The sequence below is a fragment of the Osmia bicornis genome, chromosome 3, assembly GCF_907164935.1.
Source record: "Osmia bicornis bicornis chromosome 3, iOsmBic2.1, whole genome shotgun sequence".
NCBI classification, from domain to species: domain Eukaryota; kingdom Metazoa; phylum Arthropoda; class Insecta; order Hymenoptera; family Megachilidae; genus Osmia; species Osmia bicornis.
The window spans coordinates 6606747-6629833 of NC_060218.1; the positions used below are offsets into that span (position 1 = coordinate 6606747).

At 38.8% G+C, this 23087-nt stretch overlaps 2 protein-coding genes across 7 annotated transcripts in view; both read left to right on the forward strand.

The window, feature by feature from the left end:
* LOC114871428 (pituitary homeobox 2) overlaps positions 1–17234 on the forward strand; it is a 32706-nt gene extending 15472 nt beyond the window's left edge. For 2 of the 6 annotated variants that reach the window (XM_029177323.2, XM_029177331.2), the window contains exons 2-3: positions 3142–3395; positions 16424–17234. In XM_029177323.2, the coding sequence (XP_029033156.1) occupies positions 3142–3395; positions 16424–17221 (1052 nt within the window). In that variant the 3' untranslated portion in view covers positions 17222–17234. Of the gene's footprint in view, positions 1–6; positions 205–3141; positions 3396–16423 lie in introns of all 6 variants that reach the window. The other 4 variants (XM_029177352.2, XM_029177343.2, XM_029177312.2 and 1 more) reach the window with 3 other exon arrangements.
* A 218-nt stretch (positions 17235–17452) lies between these two features.
* On the forward strand, positions 17453–19089 carry LOC114871448. The gene has a single exon (XM_029177364.2). It carries the CDS (start codon positions 17462–17464, stop codon positions 17756–17758), a length of 297 nt encoding a protein of 98 aa, XP_029033197.1. The 5' UTR covers positions 17453–17461; the 3' UTR covers positions 17759–19089.
* The last annotated feature ends 3998 nt before the right edge of the window (positions 19090–23087 follow it).

Consider the following 23087-nt stretch of genomic DNA (forward strand, 5'->3'; position numbering starts at 1 on the left):
TTGCAGTATGGGCACAGGGCGACTTCCGGGAAGACATGAACGAGGGTTTGGCAAGGCTCGATTTGACGGGTCACGGAGCTCACACCCCCGGTGGCAGCAACCCCAGTACACCGGGTGCGACACCCACGACACCCTCCGGTGGATTTTCTACCGCACAGCCCAGGTCCCGCACGAACACGACACACAGGCCGGATATTCGAAAAGGTAAAACGCCTTGACACTTTACCACCAACTTTTCTATCCCCCGAACTCCCTTTTTTAACTTCCAACCACTGGTGCTTCTTACCCCACCGTCGAATCGTGCCTTCAAACGAGCTCCCTCTGAATCGGATCTCATTATTAGAAATAAAGTGTCAATATTTCGTTAAACAACTGAGAAAATATGTTTGTTGTCGGATGAATTGGAATGATTGGAAAAAGCTTTGTCGAGAGACACGTTGGATTGAATTATGCTTTGTTAAGTTTATGTCGCTTATTGTTTTGCTTCTGCTTTATTTATACTCAAAATTAATAAAAATTAAACCATGTTAGGATCATTCTTATGTTAATTGAATTTTACAGCAATGATTAATCTCAGTGTATGCAATTTTCTTGATAAAAATGATAATTTGGCAATTTGGCAATTTGATTAAATTAATTTACTTGGAATCCGCGTAATCGAAGACACAGATTCGCGCATCAATCAAGCCAGATAGCATAGAGATTTCGACGGGTACGATTTCTGATTACTCTCACGGACTGTGAAATCAAATGATAATAGAGAGTGTCGTCGGGTGCAACGCGAGAAAGGTGAGGAAAATGCTGTCGTCGTTTGTTTGCACGTTTGTTCGGCACTTAGCCGGCACTCTCGCAGCCGCCCCAAATCCCCTCAAATTGAAATATCTCTCGGAGTCTTACGGCCCTGGTTAACAACAAACCCCGGGGACGGATCTCACTTCACTCGTTGTAATCCCGAGACGAGGACGAGGCCTCTCGTCCTTCTACTTACTCCGGTCCAGCACGTTCCTCTTCTTGCCGGTAAAACTCTAAAGATGTTACGAACTTAAGATTCTTCATCGACTCGAGCAAGTTGAGCTGAATTTTTCCAACTCTACCCCATGAATTTAGAATTATTTTCACTGAGAGATTCGAGGGTTAGATAATTATTGGGATTATTAATTATCTGTTAATTGGGGTAGACACGGGTAATGCAGCGAGGTGACATTATCGGCAAAAATGGGCCTATTAATGGGTTTACGGGAATCGGTTATTTGTCCTTATATGAGAACACTTAGGGCTGTATGACCAACACCACTAATATACTCAAATAAATGAGAAAAGACAAAATTAAAGAAAATTTTAATTAACACTAATATTATATTAATTGCTTAAGCAAGTGAAAAGTTTAAACTGAAAAATAGAATTGTCCAACAATCCTTTAAAACTTCTAAATTTAGGCCCCGAAGAAGCCAGAAATATCTTCTCATAGAAATAGGTTGTGTCCCAATCCTACAGATTAGGATGATGTTGAATAAATTGAAAAACATTGATAAAAAGATCGAACGATCTTGGTAGTCGATATCAGAGCGACCTCATGTCCGTTAGGTAAGTTTGTAAACAGACAGGGTCGTTTCGACCCGTAAGATAGTTAGCGGCATCATCAGACGCAGTGATAGCGGTGCTCTTTGAAAAAGGAGGCAATCGATCACTGGCCTGTCAATAGGAGTAAGGGAGCCTAGCGATTTGCTGCTGCGGAGTCAGGGGTAAAATTACCCTCACCTGTCACTGTCACCGTCGTGACAAACATCGGTCGCATTATTATGGAACAGCATAGTATAGCCTGACAGAGATTACCCACCCGAAATTCTAAACGATTAGCAATTATTATTTTGCAACAGTTTCTGTATTTTTGTCAGGTTGCTAAAAATCACATTGCGAATTTTATAAATAATAAGATTTGATATGGAGACTTAATGATTAAAGTAGTTCTTAACTGTAAAAGATATAATAGGGCATGGCTGAACTAATTATCCAAGAGGGATAATTTCTCTAGAAAAGCCTAATTTGATTGCAAGTATACTATAATAATTTCTATGAACATTTTTACTTTTATATGTCCATATTGGCCATTTTGATCAATTTTCTAATAACAATGACTTGTAAATTAAGAACCTTTGAAAATATTTCAAATGAACTGGAAGTATCTTTCTGTGGCATTAATTATCAAGTGGTTTTCATAAAGAAGCAATTGATCACTGTCTCGAGCTCGAATTCCTTTTTATTATCATTTCCTTTTATCCGCTAAATTCACCGTGTTTTTCGTTTATAATTTGATTATCGACCGATTTGAATATCTCTCGATGACGGCAGATATAGTTGAAAGAGGTCGATTGCGTTTCAAGATGAAATCTCGAGTTATTGTTTCGTCATTTCATTTCGGACCAATGGCGGAGAGGTGCGAAACACCGGGACGAATGGTGGCTCGTTACAAGGGAAAGCTTGGTGAATTTTATCAGCGATAAAATTCTTTCTTTATCATTAAAAGGTTAATTTTTATCGCACGTAGGAATAGATATAAGCAATATTTATCGAGTTCTTTAAGGCTCCAAGGGATAAACCTTGATGCACCGCTTCGAATATTAGCTTCGAACTACGATATTAATTTAACCGAACCTTAATTAACCCTTTTATTGCTATTCGATAACCTTCTGCATGAAACTTTATCGCAAATGCTTCATTATTCTTTGGACTTTGATACAAAATCTCTTGGGTATCATGAAAATTTCTCTATTTGATAAAAAGACATCTTTTGTCTTTTCCTTCTTCACAAGTTAGATTAGGAAGTTATCAATTTTTTTTCTATTTAAATTAATTAATTAGGACTTCTAGGACTTCAAATATTTAATAAGACAAAAAAGTATTGCTATGACTGGTATCTTTGATGGTGATTTTGTTGTTTACCTATTCTTATACAAAATTGTAAACGTTTTAAAAGATTTTACTATGCCAATAACAAACATTGTTAATCCCTTCCCGGTTATAAAGCCTCGTCGTTACAAACAGAACGTGGTATGCCTTGGAAATGATATTTTGGGAGTCGCGTTCATAATCCTATGAGCTTCACCATTTTCGTATGGAATGTGATGTCTTAACACGTTTCAGGTGTTCGGACACCCACAGAAGTGAAACACGAATTGGGCGCTGGCGGAGGGGTGGTTTCACCCGGTGGTGTTGGGGAGAACGACGCGGACGATAAAGACGGGAAAAAGAACAAGAGCAAAAGACGGCAAAGGACGCATTTCACGTCGTATCAACTTCAGGAACTGGAGGCTTTGTTCTCGAGGAATCGGTATCCGGATATGACGGCCAGGGAAGAGATAGGTCTGTACACGAATCTTCCGGAAGCACGAGTCAGGGTGAGTTAGAATTTTGTACTCAGAATCTTTTAAACCCTTCTTCGGATTTCGTTCCATTAATTAACTGCAAATTAATTTTATTTACAATCATTGGTCTATTATAAATAGGGGCCGGGGTGGGTTTGGCTCTCTTACAATTTAAAAATTCTAAGGTTTTAAAATCCTAATATTCAACAATTTTTTAAATTCTAATATTAATATTTTATATTTTAAGCTTTTAAAATTCTGTGGACCTATCTTACCCCCTAATTAAGCCAATGTTTGCAATATTTGAATGACTTATTGGAGTAAACACATTTGGAAATTTTGTAGCCCCATAATTCGAAAAGGGATAATTAATCTGGGTGGTCTAATTAACGTAGTGGTACATGTCAAAATAATCTGAAACTTTGAATACTTAAATTTGACACCTAAGCTACCAAGAAAATATGTAGAATATTTTAAAAATTAAACAATTATAATTCCAGCGTTATGTTAAATATAAATAAGCAGGATCGCGTCTAGAACCTTTTTGAGCCCTAGGCATACAGATGAAAACAGGAGCCTTTTTATATATTTCTGAATTAAATTTAAAAATTGAATTTCGCGAATTTACAAAATGTATATTATTAAATTTTCGCTGTAGCATTGAAGATATTAATCACGATAAAACTTTTACGATGATGCAATTATTATCCATAAATCAGCTTACTGTTAGTTAAAGACAAAATCGCTATCACCACTGATAACCGCACATAATGAATTAATTCATCTACACCAATTAACAACTTAACTAAAACATCGAACGATCAATCAATCAATCAATTGCAGTGGCACAATGATAGCAATCGTAAGATTATAAAAGTTAACGTCATTTAGTGATCAAAGTATGTTTATATTTTCATCGGTGATATTAAATTGTTACTTTCCATCAAAAGTGAGGAAAAATACTTTCGATAAATCTATGCTATAAATCACTTTGTTCGATGACGAATAGATTACCATTAAGAATTCTAAATAAATTAATACTCCTTGCTTTAAATTTTTCTTTTCTTTCTCTCAGAATTAGAATCAAGTAAGGGTCTATCAAACAGGGAAAATTGTTCGTTCATATTAAGTCGTTATTGATTTGGATTCATCGTTTTCTTTGGTGAATAAAAATGCCTGATCGTACTCGAATCGTAGTTGAAACTCGAGTTGATCAAAGTAGCAACAGGAAGCTACAATGGACGCATTGATGGCTCGAGTATCGATTACAAAGGCAACAATTCATGCTCTTTCTGGCTGATACCTCGAGGACTCACTGCAGACATGAATATCATGTCATGTCCAGAAAATGGCATTCTTCTATCTTGTATGCTTTAATAATTTCGACAAAATGACAGTCTTGGACTTTCTTCTACTTAAAAATGAAATTCAGTGTATTTGTTAAAATTTAATTATTCAGTAAATATTGGGTTAACGTATTTATATTGTATAAACAATTGAATACAAATGTAGCTACAAACATTTAAAGAAATAATATAAGAATCTCTTAATTAGTTCCTTAATTAAAATCTGAAAACTCAGAAACAAAATAAAAATTTCATTACTATTAATATTATACCGTCAATATTGAAAGGCAGGTTTAAAGAATTAGAAAATTGAAAAATACATATATTTTTATTGTAACATACAGTATTGTACAGATTGTAACAACAAAGATAACGTAACGCGAAATGGCAAAGCAGAGTTTTAAAGGGAAAAATAGCGGTATCAGATAGAACAAACGAAGGACAAATGCAGTGGAAGTAGTTCAGATTGTGACTACTCGTTCTGCAGTTTGAGTTGGATCAAGTTTCACGGCATGCTTCTCGACTTGACAATCCCGGTGGTTTCGTGCGTTTCAGCAAGGCCTTTAGGAACGCTCGTATCAGCAGATGAGAACTCGGACGAGAAACGTTGGGATCGGGGTTGAAGGGAAACAGGGATGGAAGTGGGCAGGTATGAGGTCACGTGGGGTTGCGCAGCTCACAAGGGAAGCTTTGCGCCGGTAAGCCCTCCTGGATTTATAGGAACCACACAGAGCATGGTACGGTGTTCCCGCCACGCTACTATACGCCATGTACCAAAATGCTGCGGATCCAAGCTGTAGAATTTTAGTGAAAAACCACCGACCGAGATATTTATTATTAAATTAATGGGTTTGCATGAATTCTTCAATTCTCTTTCAAAATAATTCAATTCTAAGATGGAGTGTTCTACCAAACGGTACATAGAAATTTTACATATCGGTACATAGATTTTACAAATCTAATTTTCTTAATAATGAGACTATAGATTCCTTATTCATTGAATAAAATTAAATTTATTAAATATATTTTTAAATCGTGGAAAGAATATTTAAAAATACAAAATAGATTTCACCTCTTCCAATGAGTGTACCTGATACATCAAAGTATAGATCGTTTCCGTTTGACTTTACATAAAATCCAGATTTATAGTATTATCTAGGATAGTTGTAGAATTTGTTGAACCGTATCACAGCATCGTGTCATTCTTCCCTGGATACTTCTCCACAAAATTCCGAACGGTGAAATTTACGCAAAACGATTCCAGCGCATTTACTCAATTCTAGTCGTTGCATTACGCTTAATTAATCCCGATGCAACATTTAATGTTCGCCGATAAATGCGTGAAAGCTTATCTATTTTGTCGGCGGATTTAGCGGTGTTTCGAGTAATACCTGGATGCCGATGCACAACCAGTAATTTATAACCATCAGTCAACTCTGCCATTGAAAGAATAGGATCTTCATTTTCATCCTTGCATCTCGAGCTTAAAATATCTTCTAGTAAATAATTATTTCATTCAGAAATCTTGAAACAGTGATTTGCAAAGAATCTATGAACGAGAAATCACGCGGGCTTTGTCCAAGGATGTCCATGCCCGTCAGGTCGATCATTTCGTACAGTCTCGCAGCGATGCGACGGATGGAAGATTCTCCGGGCATCATACGAAGGGATAGGTTCCAGAAATGGAGAAAGAGAGAGACAGGAACTAGAGGGACATACGAGGAGGAAGAGGGACAGAGAGGATAAAGGGGGGAGGGAAGCTAGGTACAGTTATCTGCAAAGAGGCAGGCGTATGTTTCGGTCGGTGGCAGCAGAGCGCGGCTGTCCGAGATAATCCGCCGGTGATTAAGACCATAAATCCATCGGCGGATTAGTATGGTTGCACCGCACACCGCGTGGCGGCGTCGTCGCACGAGCTTCTGGCTGCAAGCGCACCCTTCTCTCTCGCTTGTCCCCTTGCTCTCGCGCCCTCCTATCGGTGCATTCCCTCTGTCTCTCTCCGATTCCCGTCCGCTTCCTATCGCTCGGTCTTTCTCGAACAGCCTAGCTTTGTCACACGTCGCTGATCCGTATTGGTATACCCGGTGGCGAAAACGAGATAGGCGAGGAGACACCCGGAGCAAGAGAGAGAGGGGGGATACATACGCGTAATGTTTAGGCGAGGGAGGAGGAGAGAGAGATGGGACGAGCTTACACGCCATGGGAATGGGAAATGGGACGCCACGGAATATAGGTGGACACTAACCGGTATGAGAGTGAGGATTACCGAGTGTCATCCGTATTCGGCCGGGTTAGCGGCTGTCAGCGGCCAATACCATCGCTATATATCAATTATTACCTTTGCCATTGCAACGGCCGGTTGCATTCCGATGCACGCGTTGCAGCACTGCACTGCGGTCGTCCGGTAGCATATCTCTTCCGTAGGCCGATTTGCATCCGATATGCAACCAGTCTACCGCCTCCGTCCTTTGCCCTTTACTCCTCCCCTCTTTTTCCCGGCAACCCCATCCGCTGGAAAGCATTCCAGTTACGCGGGTTTAACGTGGAACCGCCGTTGGCAGCGGCGCGTGCACTTGCCACCTCGTAAGTTCTCGTGTGCACAAAGGCTCAAACCGGCTGTCTTCGGGATTTTAGCCGGCGAACACGCGGATTCACAGAGCGTTATGAAGCTCACCGACCGAGGAAAGATCCGGAGATTAACGAGCCAGTGATTGAGCCTATAATGGCGAGGATATCTGTTACGGTGATACGACGGATTTAGGGATAACCGAGAGGTTTTCCAGTACTTTGTTTCATTCGAAGACGTTCTTCTGGATTTTTCGCTTTAGTGTTCAGTTGACGCGTTTTCTATGGAAGATTGATTCTTGATGTGAATAGATATTTAACACTTTATTTATCGGGAGCCTATTAATAGACAAAAAACCAATTAATAATATTTTAATATTATTACAAATTCATTTATAATTCAGGTGAAACAATCAAGATTTGGTGTATTTCAATTAATCAAAAGTTAATCAAAAGTAATCAAAAGACGCTTATTTACTAACGTAATGTCTACAGTTGTTGCGTTTTCACCAGATTCTTTTATACGAGCAAAGGATTAGAAGACAGACTTTAGGACTTTGGGGCGCACGCATTCATTCATGAAACGATATGATGGTTCTATCGAGAGATTTCGCGCGGCCCGGAATCGGTGGTGAGCCGGTACGCTGTAAATCGCGCGCGAAGTTAATACCGTTGCGGACGGGGTTGGAAAACGTCGAAGGCCGGTGCGCGTGATCTGCGATATTCCGTTGCTGGATTACCACAGCGAATATTAACCTTTTACGGTGAATTGTAGTCCCGAAGTAACATATCGAGTTTGCAAATTTATTTCACGACTTTAGAAAACATTATCCTCCATTTGAACACAGAGAACTTATCAAAGAAGCGATCAACCATCTGTGAATTTAACTTCATCATATTTTCTGTTTTTTTAAACTTCAGAAATGGCAAAGATAATAATTGTTGTTAAATAATTCAACTTCCGGTAACAATGGTTTTATAAGATTTTTGTTAATCATAAGTATACAGGCGTTGATCGTCGATCGCTAATCTTTGATCTCTATAAATATCTATTTTTAATCAATCTGGTTTCCGGGAACAATCGTTTCACAAGATATTTGTTTATCATAAGCACATGGACGTTAATCATTCGTCGTTGAACTTTGATTTCAAAAAATGGCTCTTCTTAATCAGTTTGCGTGCGAGTAACGACCGCTTACAAAATGGTCGCTAATCATAAGCACATGGAAGCATTAATCATTCATTATTAATCTTTCATTTAAATCTTTTATTACACTTCAATTTAATTTTATCCATTTCTGTTGATTAACAAAATTAAAAATGTTTTAAGGAATTAAAATTTTAATTCATTTTAAAAATTTTATTAATTTTGTAATATCTGTTTGTTGAAAACTTTGAATAGAAGAGAATTTCTTTCCAAAATTCTGTAATAAATCACTCTTCGAGATTCACTGAAACTATACGAAAATAAAAGGAATATGCAATTCCAGTAAACCCTTTTACCGCGAAAACGCGTTCGAACCAATTTTTGAAGCGATCGATCGCGTTAACGACGAAAACAGCATCTCTGACTGTTGTGAAAAAGTAAAAAAGATAGAAAGAGGAACAAAACGGGGAAACGGAGAAGAGCGCATTAAATTCGACGGGAATCGATAACGAGTCTATAGGCAAATGAACCGTAACTATTTATAAATTACAAAGGAACGGAGGAGGCACGAGAGCTAGGCGGGACGGCATTAAAAATCACGTGTTCCGCTTGAGCTCATAATCTCGTATAATCTTTTGCAAAGTTGTTAATACTCGCGGCTTACGGGTGTTAATTTAATATCCATACAGGTACGCCAACATTGAATATCCGAATCCCACTGGCTGCAGCTGTACAGTTCACTACCACAACGATGAGGGAAAAAAAATCCATAAAACTGCCTCACACCGAGAGGTGGCCAGCTTCCCATTCCATGTCGTATGCCGGCTCATATGCCGTTTGTATCGTTCAACGTTGCTCTCCCGACCGCTTTAATACAAACGATAATACTCGTTACCCATCGTTTTGCCTCTTTTTCCCATCTCTACGATCGTCAAAAATCCGTCTACGAGCCATGCTTGATCCCGATTTCGAGATTTTAATCGTCGCAACAAGTTTCATCTCTCAAACGGTTAATTCGGGACCGATGAAATTTATTTTTTATTTTTATGGCATATAAATATTTAAGAAAAATACAAACAGAGGGGATTAAATATGTTGAAATTACAGTTGATGGATTTTTGGGAACATTCTTATTTTTGAGCCAGCAGCATTAAGGTGACATGAATTTTATGATCCCCCCGGTCTCGTGATCCCCGTCCAGTAATTTCGGAGACGAAATTTCTGATAACAGCATTTTATTGCGAGCAGAATGTAAATATTACATGTCTGGCTGTAAAGAACTACCTAATTCGAAGTTAAATAGAACCAGTGGTTGATGCTCTTTTTGTTTGTCATTGTTTCTTTAATTATATCAATCTGAAGTAAACTGGTAATCGTGTAATGTACCGGATTCTCGACCTTCCTTATGGGCATTCTCGGGGAAGCTGATAATATAGAGAAAGGGATTTTTCACATTTAGAAGTGCTGTCACTTGCGAGTAAACGTTGAAATGGAAAAATTTCAATTGATATTTATTTATTATTCATATTTTTCAATTGTATAGCAAATTTTATAATATTTAATAATTAAAAATTGTATTATTTTCTTTTCTAATTTACTTTTAATATTAATATCGTCAAAATTAAGATTTGGGAAACTCTTGCTTCCCCTGTATCACCATTTTCGTTAGGGAAGCCTCATTTTTAGTCAACAACTAATGGTGTTTATTAATAGGCTTCCAATAGGTAAAATGTTAATTTTGTATTAATCTAATAGAGGAATAGTGTGAATTCCCTTCGACAAAGGTTTCTCGTAATTATCAAGTTGGACGGTAACCAAAGGTGATTCCCCTTGATATCCAGTCTCGACAGGCCGATTTCTCTGCACGCATTCGCGTATTCATAGCAATCCTTGAGGATATATGCACGCGTGCGCTGTCCAAGTGTGCATACGTATTCACGATACAAGTACGAACTGGCTCCCTCCATCCTGGATGTGACCATCCCGGCTGATCCATCTCTCCGTTATAGTGAGATTTATGGAGACAGTGCCGTTGGAAACTGAGACTGCTCTTTCCACGGACGAACAGGGTGAAAAAAGGAAGAGCGAGAAATGAGAAGAAAAAGGAAGGTGTATGGCGGAGTGAAGGGGGAGAGGGGTGGATATAAGCACGCGTGGATGCATGAAAAGAGGGCGGATGGTAGCCAATGTCGCAAAAAGAAGATTGCGGAGAACGAGACGAAAGACAAAAAGGATTTATTCTGGTAGCCATGATTTTTGCTTTTTCTTCGTCCTTCTCTCCAGTAGACACCATTCTGAATTTCGAAACGTTATTTCATGCATATTTTATGCTAATTTTTCTATTCTAATTAACATTTTCGTATTTGATAAATTGAGAGATTATAGAGATTCATGGGAGTAATTATGGGGGACTAATAATATATTAGAGTTATGTCAAAATTTTGTTTAAGAATGACAGAAACTGATACGAGCGAAGATGATAAATATATAAAACTTCCAATGGTTTAAATTTTTCCATATTGTAAAATTTGGTATTTAATTTAATTCGAATTGTGTGTTTTAAAAAATTCCTTCATTAATTTTGCATTAGAGTTCTTATTTTAAAACGAAATTTAATTTTTCTAATGTCTGACTATACAATTTTTAACTTATACATTGTACGACAAAGGAACATCGCAAAACTATCTCGTCGAGAGATCTAGTTGAGTGTGAATGAAAGGAAAAAGGAAATTGTCTGCATCAAATCCTCTCGAAGCCCAGTATATCCAACCACACCGTTTAGGAACTTATTTTTAACGAAATGGTGCCCTTCTCGGTGTTTTCGCGACACACCATAAAATCTCTTCAAACGAGCGCCCATTTTTTATTACGAACCTACTCCCAGAGGTGAGAAACGTAGAGTATATGTACAGAAGTAAATTGACGATGAGGACCAGAGATTGAAATTATTCAGGCAAATTTCGTGACTAAACTTGAGCTATATTTCTGATTAAAAAACAATGAAAATTTAATAAAAATTTCTGAGCATTACTTATATGTATAACGTTCTTTATTAAAATTCTAATTACAGATATTTACTTAGGATCTTAAACAACTTGTAGCAGTTAAAATGAAAATTAATTTTAACATTCAATAAAAAGGGAGAATTAGAGGGTTCAAAAATTTTATACAAATTTTTAATTTAAAATATTTAAATTTATTAGACATAAAAGGCACTTACATCAAGTTCTATTAAATATTATAAATTCCATAAGTCGAAGAGATTATATCACCTTTTCCATAAATTCTCCATCAAACCATTAAACATTCAACAACCATAGAAATCATTAACAATATAAATGAAAGTAAGGGCAAAGGTGGTAATCGTGTAGAAACGTGGTAGTCGAAGATGTATATAGTTGAAAAGATGGTGTCAGCAGTGGAAAGGAAAAGGAAGCAGATCCTTGCAACGGTGAAATCCTCGCGAAGACCCCGGATATCCGGCGAGGCTGTTTCACGGAATTTATTTTTAATGAAGTGGCGTTCTCGGTCGTTTTTGGGCCACGGAATAACCGTGTCCTCTAACACGTTTCTCCACGAAACGAGGCGAAAGAGTTAGAACTTTCGCTTCTTTCTCATCCTCGAAAACTACTAACTCGTGTCGTTGATTCCACAAATTATTTTTCTAGTGAATTTTCATGCGTTTACACGTTGACTGCTATGCCGGAACCTTTCGCAACATTTTATTACATCTATCGTCCAAAGTTTCACGAACCAAATTGGAATATCTCTAATTAAATAAGTAAAATAATTCCTAATAATATAGCGTGATGATTTTCCATGGAAATTAAGTGTCATGGATAACTTGGAAATCAGAGGGTTAAAAATTCTACTTATTTTATTTATTTATTTATTAAATGTAATAGGAACGTCGGAAAAATCAAGATCAACGCTCTCCAGATATAATAAACAAATAATCTGGTTGACAATGGAGAAATAATTTTGAGCGGAAGTGTAGATATGGTTGGTCCAGGGGTCCCGTGGAGTTCGAGGTCGTAGGTGTGCGCATATGTCGGTTAGACGGAGGGATGGTGGATAATATAATGATGGCGTCGGCTGGGCAAGGAGGGGCGGGGCTACGAGGGGATCAATATTATCCTCCTCCACCTCCTTTTGCCTCCTCCGAACCCCTCTGCTTCAACGTTCTTTCCTCTCTGTTTCCCCTCGTTCCTCCTGTTCACCACCACCATTCACGTCTCCACCCTACAACGTCGACCTTCTCTCCCTCCTTCGCTTCCTCCTCGTCTCTCGTCTTACGAATCGAATTGCTAGGCCGTCGCGATGCCTCGACACGCTCGATCACATGCGTACGCCGGCATCTGCTCGAACAAGCATTGTTTATCATGATAGAAAGCACAAGAGTCTCGTTGATTGCCAGCAACACTGATTTTTTCTTCTTATATCAACTGAGAGGCGCCGGTCGTTTCGAGCAACTGTGGCTTCATTCGATGCATATTTGTAGGTGGAATTGAAACGGATTGATGGATCGATGGTTTAAGTGATTGGAATTTTTATAGAGAGAGTTACTTCTGGAATGTTTCTAGGAAGATGTGACCAGTTAGAAGAGGTGATGGTTTCAGATTTGAACAAAATTGGATTATTAATTAAAATGTTTTATGTAATAACATTTTACGTTAATACGAATAGAACTGAACTCTTCTTACTATTGAAATTAATTATTAGAATGTATGCAATTACATACTAATTTTGATTTTAATTTTATTTAATTTCAAAATGGGTCATTACTCATTTTATTCTGTTCTCATTTTCTAAGTCATGTTTCTTGAGAGTTCTTAAAATTTCTTCTTCTTTTACCAAAATTTTTATAAATCGTCAGTAATAATTCAAACGCCGACGGTAATAAATGTACAATTAATCATGTATTCGAGCTTAGGCTCAAATGCGGTTATATAATTTTACATTTACATGTAAATTTAACCATATCGTTGGTGAATAGAAATATTGATACCACATGTGATCGTCTTTTCCATAGTTTCTCAGTTTTCGTTTGCTGCAGTAAGTAGTATCAGATAGGCGATCAGGCAAACCAGCCACTCGATTCCCTGAATTCAGTAGAATAAGTGAAGCAAAATATACCATATACATAAAAATTGAAATTCTCACTACATAGAATTACAACATAACATCAAAAACATTACCAAGTAACAGTTGCACAAAACGAATCAGTTGATCCGATTGTTCAGTGACCGTTGTTAAATCGGTAGGATTAGCTTGCATGGGGCAACGTTTTCGGGCCTGTCTATAGAAAGTCGAAACGTATACGTGGCCGAAAAGAAGAGCAAGGGAAAACGAATGGTGCACGAACTGGGGAAGTAGAAGTTGGTCAGGGTGGGGGCTTGATTGATGAGGTAGCCCCGGTCACGGTCTCATTACATTTATATAAGCTTTCGTAGATTGAGCCGTGCACGGAGGCTTACGCGGTGGCGAGGGGTCGTGATTTGATGAGGTTTTATTGCTTGGATGACGTGACGGGAGCCATTGTTCAAGCGGTTGTCGGGCGGAAAACATTGGATTCGATTTATCGCGTCTGCTGGATCGACTCGAATGCTCAAATTGCATCGCGGATACTTCCATTAAAGCATCATTCGATCAACTAATCGCTCATCAATATGGCTAAGCAATTATTGGATTTGATGTACACTGCTGGATACCGTTATAAAATAACTTGAAAATTACCGGGTCAAAAGATTGATATTATTCATTCTATAATAGACTGATAAAATATTATTTTTAGCAGGAAAATTAAGTAGGTAGGAATTAGAGCGGGCCTGTCTTCCTCCCCAAAATATGGATTGGTACTTTCACTATTTTAAAGTTCTAAGATTCTAAGGTTCTAAAATTCCAAATTTCAAGAATTTCTAAAGTCTAAGGTTCTAACTTTCCAAGTTTCACGATTCTAAGCTTGTGAAATTTCAAATTCAAAAAATTTACAAATTCTAAGATTCTAATTTTCTAATATCTCCATATTCTAAGATTCTAATTTTCTAACATCACCACATTGTAACATCCTAAAATTCAATGAACCTGTCCCACCCCCAAAAGATCCTATCTACACCACTACTTGTATCACTATCAAGTAAAATAAATTTTTATGTATTCACCCGATTAAAAAATAAATCTAAATCATAGATTGCACCACCTATAATAATCTAAAGATTTCCAGCATCGCCTAATTCGTTGACTTCTGTCCCTTTGCCGGCAGGTTCGTCCATCAAGTTTATGAAGCAAGAATCTTGTATTCGGTTCCAGGAGAATACCTCGTAGAGATTCTGCGATGCTGTTAAAGTTTATGGGCGCGGTCTTGTGTGTATACGAACGACTAGCGCGCGCCTTCCGAGAGTTTATTGATTCTCAAGCCACGGCATCTTTCGCCCACCGTACTACCGTTCTGTCCTATCGAGTTTGCTCCCCTCTTTGCTTTACCGTCGCCCCGTGTCATGTCTACGGGGTTGCTTCGTCAGACCCGACGACGTTCCCCGCGAAAGAAACTTTGCTTGTACGGGAAATATTTTTCAAATTCAGGCCTCGCAGCCAGTATTTTACGCTGTTGAATTATTCTTGATGAGCCGCTTAACGCGCGGACGATCGTATGACGAATGGTTATTCGCCATGGAATAAGGGATTTAAGAAACAGGGGGAATGACAAAGGGACGTTTTGGTTAATTTAAGGGTTGAAGTATAGAAACATTGAAGTATACGTAAATATGAATTACTAGAATAATTAGAATGAGAAATTTTGAATTAGAAATCTTCTAAATCTGAAATAGAAAGTTTCTAAATCTTCCATAAAGGATCTCTATTAAAATCATAAATGCAATCCGTAAATTCGACGTATCGTAAGGTCAAGAAGCGGGCGATTACGTATCGTTTCAAGAATAATCGGGACCGGAAGAGCATTATTCTTCATTAGCCAGTCTTCTTCCCCTCTTTCAATGACTCGTCGCGCCTCTTAGCGTTTCCACGGCGTGATCGTGGGGCCATCCATCTTGCGAAGGATCCTCCAACCGGCTCGGTCGTTGTTTCCCTCCGATATCGTCCCTCCCTCCTTCCTTTTTTGGCTCGACTACCCCTGAGATAGCTGGAACCCTCGGGGTGCGCGCTCGTTGCCTTACAGTTACGCGAGAGGGACGTGTATCTAAGTGCAACCACCCGTATAATTGTTGGGGGCGAGCCGGTTGAACGTGGTGGAAAAAGCAACGCGGTAGAACGAGACGAGGAAACCGGCGAAGGGATGGCGTCGAGGTTGAAGGGCGAATGAGAAGAGGAAGGGGGTGGGAAACGGCTGACGAGGTTTCGCCCTCGTACGGTATCGAACGCGAGAAAGGGCCGCCTTGAATTAACGCCATCATATTTCAGGATGGAGGAGTTCGCTGGGGTTTTCTTGCCATTTGTCCCGAGACTTCCTTCGAGCGTAACCATCTGTGTCTTGCACTCTTGCTACATGAATAATATCTGGGCCCTTTCGCGAAATCTCGAGCGAAACATACGGTTCAGATGGTTCTCGGTATTCGTTAATGATGAATTTCGGGTGGTTGTATCGTAAGATGGTCGCAGAGCGAGGAGGGAACTGGTTAAGATAAATAATGGCGGGGTTTGATTAAGACCAGTGATTTGAGTAGGCGCGGTTTAGATAGGGAATTTTTTGGACGTGCAGCAATTGCTCTCCCATCGAAACGTAATTGTTTCATGGCGCTGATAAGATAAGATAATTGTCAATAATTGACGTGCTTAGGTGTGTTTTCTTGATCTTTATGTGCCGGGATTTTTCCCATCCGAGTATTCGACTTACACTTTTTCGTTGAATTGTTGAAAGAATAATTAATTATAGAATATTAATGCGCTGAGAATTTTCTAAATAAAATTTGAAGTTACAGAACAGAACCCTCTGTATTATTGTACATATACAATACATCGATCTAACAGGGTAATTCGATGTGTTTCAGGTATGGTTCAAGAACAGAAGAGCGAAATGGCGGAAGAAGGAGCGGAATGCGAGCGCAGCCGCAGCTGCGGTGGACTTCAAGACCGGCTTCAGTGCGGCTAGTTTGAACGGTTTCATCGGCCAGCCGTTTGCCGATCCGGACGCGTTGTACAGTTCTTATAGCACGTACAATAACTGGGCGGCCAAGGTTCCCTCTCCCTTAAGTAGTAAAAGTTTTCCCTGGGTGAACACTCTGGGCTCCGTAGTACCAACGGCGTCCCACCATCACCATCACACCCAAGTCAGTCCCGTGAATTGTTTCAACGCGGCGGCGACATCGGTCGCTGGCAACCATATGGGCGGTATGCCGGTCTCGGTAGGGCAAGCGGCCACGTCGATGTTGCCCGGAATGGGATCAGCTTTAGGGGTGGCTGGTTCGCCGGTCGCGGCGTCAGGTGCCGCGTGTCCTTACCCGGCTCCGGCAGCGCCCCACCACCCTTACGGACCACCGGTGTACACGCCACACCATAGAACAGCGGCAGCCCCGGAGAGCTGTACCGTGATGACGTCGAGCAGCATCGCCTCGTTACGATTGAAGGCTAGGCAGCACAGCAGCGGTTACAGCAGCTTGAGCGGTAGTTCCTTCAACATGGACAGCACGTCCGTGTCAGCTGCTGGCAGCCCGGTTAGCTCCAGAGCGTCTTCGGTTGGCGGTGGACTGAGCGCGTGTCAATTCGCGCTGACGAGCACCGGCGAGGCGAATCCCCATTCGCCTAGCAGCGAGGCTCACGTGAACGCGACCAGCAGGGCTCAAGTCTGAGGTGAAGCGGGGGCTACTTCTAGCCCCCATCACCACACTGTAACCGCGAATTCTGGAAGCTCCCTGGCTGGATCCGGGAGCTCTTTGGGAGGTGGCAGTCAGGTGGTAGCAGTGGGAGCTGCAACTGGTCAGCAAAGCGACAATCAGATGAGGTCGCAAGAGTGACCCACGCCTAGGTCCGCCGCGTCGCCGACACTGTCGTCCACCCCTTCGTCGACCGCTTCGCAGCCCCCCTATCTTATGTACGACGAAGATGGGACCACGGCGGACCAGAAAATCGAGGATGAGAGAAACGCGATCGATGCGGCTGGCATCAATGGTGAACAGGTTGTCGGTATGCACGGTGGCATTGGCGTAGGCGTTGGCATTGGAATCGGTGGTTCTGCATCTGGACACGGGGGTGGCGCCGGGTTGGCTGGTTACTGGCAGCATGCCACTACCGCCACCGGTTACTGGCCCTCGTTACTCGACTGCTGGACCACGCCACCCATCGCTTCCACTTCGCAGACCCTCTCCCTGCCCAGAGACGAGAACTAACAGTGGACGTCGTCGTTTTGGTAACGTTGTCCTCGTAACCCATGAGTATCTCCCTTACCGAATTCGAACGTTTTAAGTATCTTTCTTCCTCTTAATTCATTTTCATTTAAAAATTATATAAATTAACAAGTACTGTAGGTTCAACGGGGACTCGTAGCGACAACAACGATGTCCAATTTTGTTCGACGTTTAACGAAATCCTTCCCAGACAACTGAACGAAATAAATCAGTGCTGTACATATGACGATTGTAAATGCACGGATCGAATGATTGCATCGATACGTATTTAATGTTTCGAGGTGCATGGAAAGAGAAGTTACTTAAAAAAATCAATTGAGCTTAACGAATTTTCATTTCATTCGTGATTCAAGGGAAACACCTAGGTCATTGACAAATACTCGAGCCAAAGTGCAATAATATTTTCGATAAACAATATTCGTTCGTTACCGTGTGCGTGTCACTGGATATCGTGCGTTTCCAAACAGACAGTCTTTCACGACTCGTGCGAACGATCTAATTTAAAGAAGTAATTAGAGGAGAGGGAGAAACGAACGAGACGATTAATAAAGAGATCCACTGGGGATTATGTACTCACTATTCTGTAGATACATGTATAGTAGACGCTGATTTTAATGCGGTTCGTAAATATCTTTCAGAATTGTTATATTGTAACGATAATAATAACATTACCTAAGATGAATACCAAAAAGAAATGAAGATATACAGGCTGTAAGTAAACGAAAAAAAAGAGGCCGTCGTCGCGGACGATGCTTTGTACAGTGAACGAGATAAAGAAATCATTTGATCGACTAGGCGTATGCTATAAATATTATTAACATTACTGGAGTAATTAATAAACTGTATTCGATATCTTTACAGGGCATGTGTAATGGGACGTTTGAAGTGTGTCGATTCATCCTCTTCGATTTTCACTTAACTAATCGTTAGTTAGAATTAGAACATCAATTGATCCGGTTGTTCGATCGTTCGAAAATTGGATAGGGGTCGAAATATAAAAATGGCCAAGAAAATGGAAATGTAGAGGAGATTATGAATTGATCAACTTCGAAAGTCGATGCAGGCATAACGCTATAGAGAACAAATAGTGACGTAAGCTAGACGTAAGAGACGACCGCTATTTGTCGTACAAATGTTCATCGTAATCACATATCCCAGTTCCCGTGGTGAGTGATATGGAAATGCCCGTAAAGAATGTTCTCATTCCCTTTGTCGTTTCACTCACTACGCGTAAACGTTCCTACTGGGCGATATTGAGCGCCGTAAGGCCCCGTTTGTAATCTAGTCACAATAAAAAACAATTCTATTCTAAGCGAAGCCGTGACGATCTTTCACCCTCTCCCGTTTCTTTCGTTTATTGGAAATCATTAAAATCACGTGTACGTTGACTGTCATTGGGTATAAATGAAAAATGATATTATTATAACGTGACAAAAATATTTTATTGTGAGGTATGGTAAATTTTCTTTTTTTTAAATTTGAGAATTTTTTAAAAAATGAATTCATTTTATTTATGTTCCTTTCTTTTAGAGTACCGAAAATTTGGAGCTGACGAGAAAATAATTCCTTTGGTTTCAAGAAATTTTCAGAACAATCCGAGTATTCGTGTTTCTTCTATTTTTGTTATCTTTAACTAGGTTTGTTTAACGTGGAAACCGTACTTGATTCCGACATCATCATAATAGGTTATCATGATTTATACGTAGCAAGCGTAGCTCGTTCTTGGTAGGTTTATTATGTATGAAAAACCTATTTTCCACCTTGTAATGGTATTAATGTGTGCGACCATTCAAATTAAAAAGCAAAACCCTTTTCGAATTTTCAATCATCTTATTACTTATGTCCTCCCAAAATTAATTAAATGAACATAAGTTTTTCAAGCCATGTATTATCACTAGACTTCATCCTCAATTTTGAAAATTAAACGTTGAAAATTTGAAATTTTATTAATTTAAACCATTATCTATTAATGAAGCTTTCATCATTATTGATTCATAAAATTAATAAAGATTTAGGTGTGCTTATATTATAGAGAATCCTCAGGTCAATTGAGACCCAAACTTTCAAAACATATATTAGGATATTAATCTAAAGTTAAATGTGTAATTCTTAAACGAAAGAGTTTCAGATACTGAAAGAATAAATTTGAAAGAATCAGAGTAAAATTTAGGAGACGAAAATAATACGAAATATGAAATTAGATTAAAATTGGGACTCTCTCCATGGTTCGTCGTCCGAGGGTGAAACATTAAAATCTGATTTTTACACGATCCATCATTCGATCAGTCAAGATGATCTTCATTTTTTCCTCGTTTGGTTGGATGTTCTAATTACGGTTGGTCGATATTGAATTAAGACAGAAGCCCAGGGCAATGAATTCCGATCAATGATTAGGCTATTTATCGGCAGTTAGGCGTCCCGTTATACCCTCTCGGACATTGAGGGAGCATCGATAACCTTCGGAATCTACATGCATACCAAGCGTGTAACGTGTTGCATTATGGTGGTCGGGGAAAAGCGATAAATTATGCACCCTAACACCGGTGGGATGCGAAGGGTCGCCGCCTCGCAACCCCTCGTCTCGCTAAACTAAACTAAACGTATATTACGATGATCGTCGTTGTGCCATTAATGGTACGGCAGTCGTAAGATATTACTCTACGTATGCTACCAATCATACCCACGGGATATTCACGATGTTACTGAATTTTAATTGAAACCACTTGAAAAGTAAAAAAGTACTTAAGGACAATTTTTTATTATTTTCCTAACACTTTAAACGTCGTGTTATCAATATTTGGAAATTATAAATCTTTGCAAAGATTTGTAGGATGTTTTAACTCTTCAATCAACACCCTATTTAAAGTAGAATATTTCTAAAATTAGAACTTTGTATTTTTTTAAATATAGAAATATTGAAATTTACCATCTGCTAATTTAATACAATCTTATATTAAATAAATTCTAAAATATTTTTCAGAATTGACGAAGGGAAAAGGCAAAGGGAACCGTGGTATCTATAACACACTCATTTCATTGAAATTTTGATAGACACTTCGAAACATCTATTAATTACAAGTCCAATGTACAAAGACAATATTTTATCTCTGTGGAACTTATCTTCTTCCGTAATCTTATCACCGAAGTGGCACACGACACACTTACACCAAAAATTAAAGAGGATTTCTTACGAACTTCGTTTCATTTCCTTACTATTCCTTGATACGTGCCTCTTGAATTTCTTTTTTTTTTTCATCCATTATAAAGAAAAATTCTTTTATTGATTATCTTTTTGTGTGGGATGCATTTTCAAGTAGATGAAAAGATATAAAATAGAAAAGTATTTGTTTATATCTATCCTATCAGTACTAGATTATCAATACTATTATTATTCTTTACTAAGTCGTTGTCTATCATTAGTTGCTTTGAAAGTTTAAACTAATCAAGAAACCATAATTAAAAGAGCTTAAAAGTTTATAATTTCTAGGATACACAGATCTAAATAGAATCCTACTATTTTGAAATGCCAATTTCTATTACCTTTTCTAATTTAATTTTTGCACTGTACCTAAGCTCAAAGAAATCATCACATACCTATCCCGGGTAAAATTTTTTAAAATTTCAAAATTCATAATCACCAAATTTTACAAATTAAAATGAAATTACATCCATTGTAAAGTTCCTCGATTTGACTCCTCATCAATCAAGTTCTTCTTTTCTCTACAGGATCAAAGTTAGGTAATTCAAGAATCCGTACATTTGGATAGAGATAGCATCGTATCAGGACAGAACAGTGTCCTCCGACGTCGTTTCGGCAACGAGGTGTCCCTCGGCCGTAAAAAGACTGGTCGGAACTGTCGTCATCGACGTCGGCTTACGAGGAGTCGCAGTAACTCCCGAAACTTCTCTCTGACTTTTCGTTCGACTGCGTATCGAGAGAACTGCGGCCTGCAGACACGTGGAAGAGATTCCAAGTCCGCTGAGATTCGAGGATTTAGCGAGGAAATAAAATCCGATACAGCCTCGTGAATATGTTGCTGCCGTTCCCTCCCTCGAGGATCGCTGGAATTCTGACGTTTCACGCCGGAAACAAATATCGCAGCTCGTTCTCCAGCTAAAATTACGTTTCCACGATCGGCTGCTGTCTATTCGACGGTTGCCCAGGGTATTGACTCGTAATACGGAAATTGATTACATCACTGTAGAACGAACTGGAGTTACAAGGGAAAATGAGGTAAACTTTGTTTTTTATAAGATTGCTTTTCTTCAGAGTTGATTTCAAGGTGGTTACTTTAAAATTTAATTAAATATAAATGATAATCATATCTAAACGATGGTGCAATTTTAATAGGGGATGATTGCGTTTAGCCCTTGGACGACGGACCATGAAGAGAACCCCAATTTTAATTTAATTTTCTAATTTTACACTGTCCCTCTGAAAATTATTCTTCCAATGTATGAAACACTTTCGTGTAAAAATTATACATTTAACTTTAGATTAATATCCTTGATTAAGGCGTAGGAGGATGTTGACGGAAAACAGAGGGTCTGTAAACAATCAGGTGAAACGTAGTCGAAAAGTTTGTTCACGAAATTCGAAGGTTTAGTTCCGTGCTGGTTAAAGCGTCGTAAAATTCGCGAAGATTACTCGTTCGAAATATCAGGCGTCTGAGCAAGATAAAACGGCAATTAATATTAACTTGAGTAACGTGTCTCGTGTAGGGTAATAAAGATACCGTGCCACGGTATCTGCGCTAACATCACCGAGAGACATTATCATTGTTAGCGACCATTGGCGTAGAATCTGGTCGCGTTTACACGACCTTCGAACGTATGACAACCTCTTCGCAAATCAACTTTGACCAAGGTTAGTAATGTCAAACCCTCTTTAACGATATCACTTTTCGCGGAAATTCGCTGATTCGATTTATTTTTAAAAAGATCTAGATATTTATCAAATTTTTCACTTTTTATTTTTGTTATATTGCAAATGATATCTGACTTTTATCTTCAAAAATTCATTTATAAAATTTTTTGTTTCTTTTTTATTTTGTAAATGATAACAAACTTTTGTTCCTGAATAATGAAAATTTTAATTTCTTTGGTGTAAATAATTATCAGCTTGTTTAACTTGTATAATTTTGAAATTTTAAATTCAATTAATAAACTTTTAGTTTTTAAAACAATATTTCATTTTTTGTAGAAGAAATAATCTATGACAGATAACAGCTTAGGAAAAGGGATGAAATTTTTTATCTTCCTGATTTCCCCTAATAAATAATTGTCTGTTGAAAATTTCAACGATCCAGTT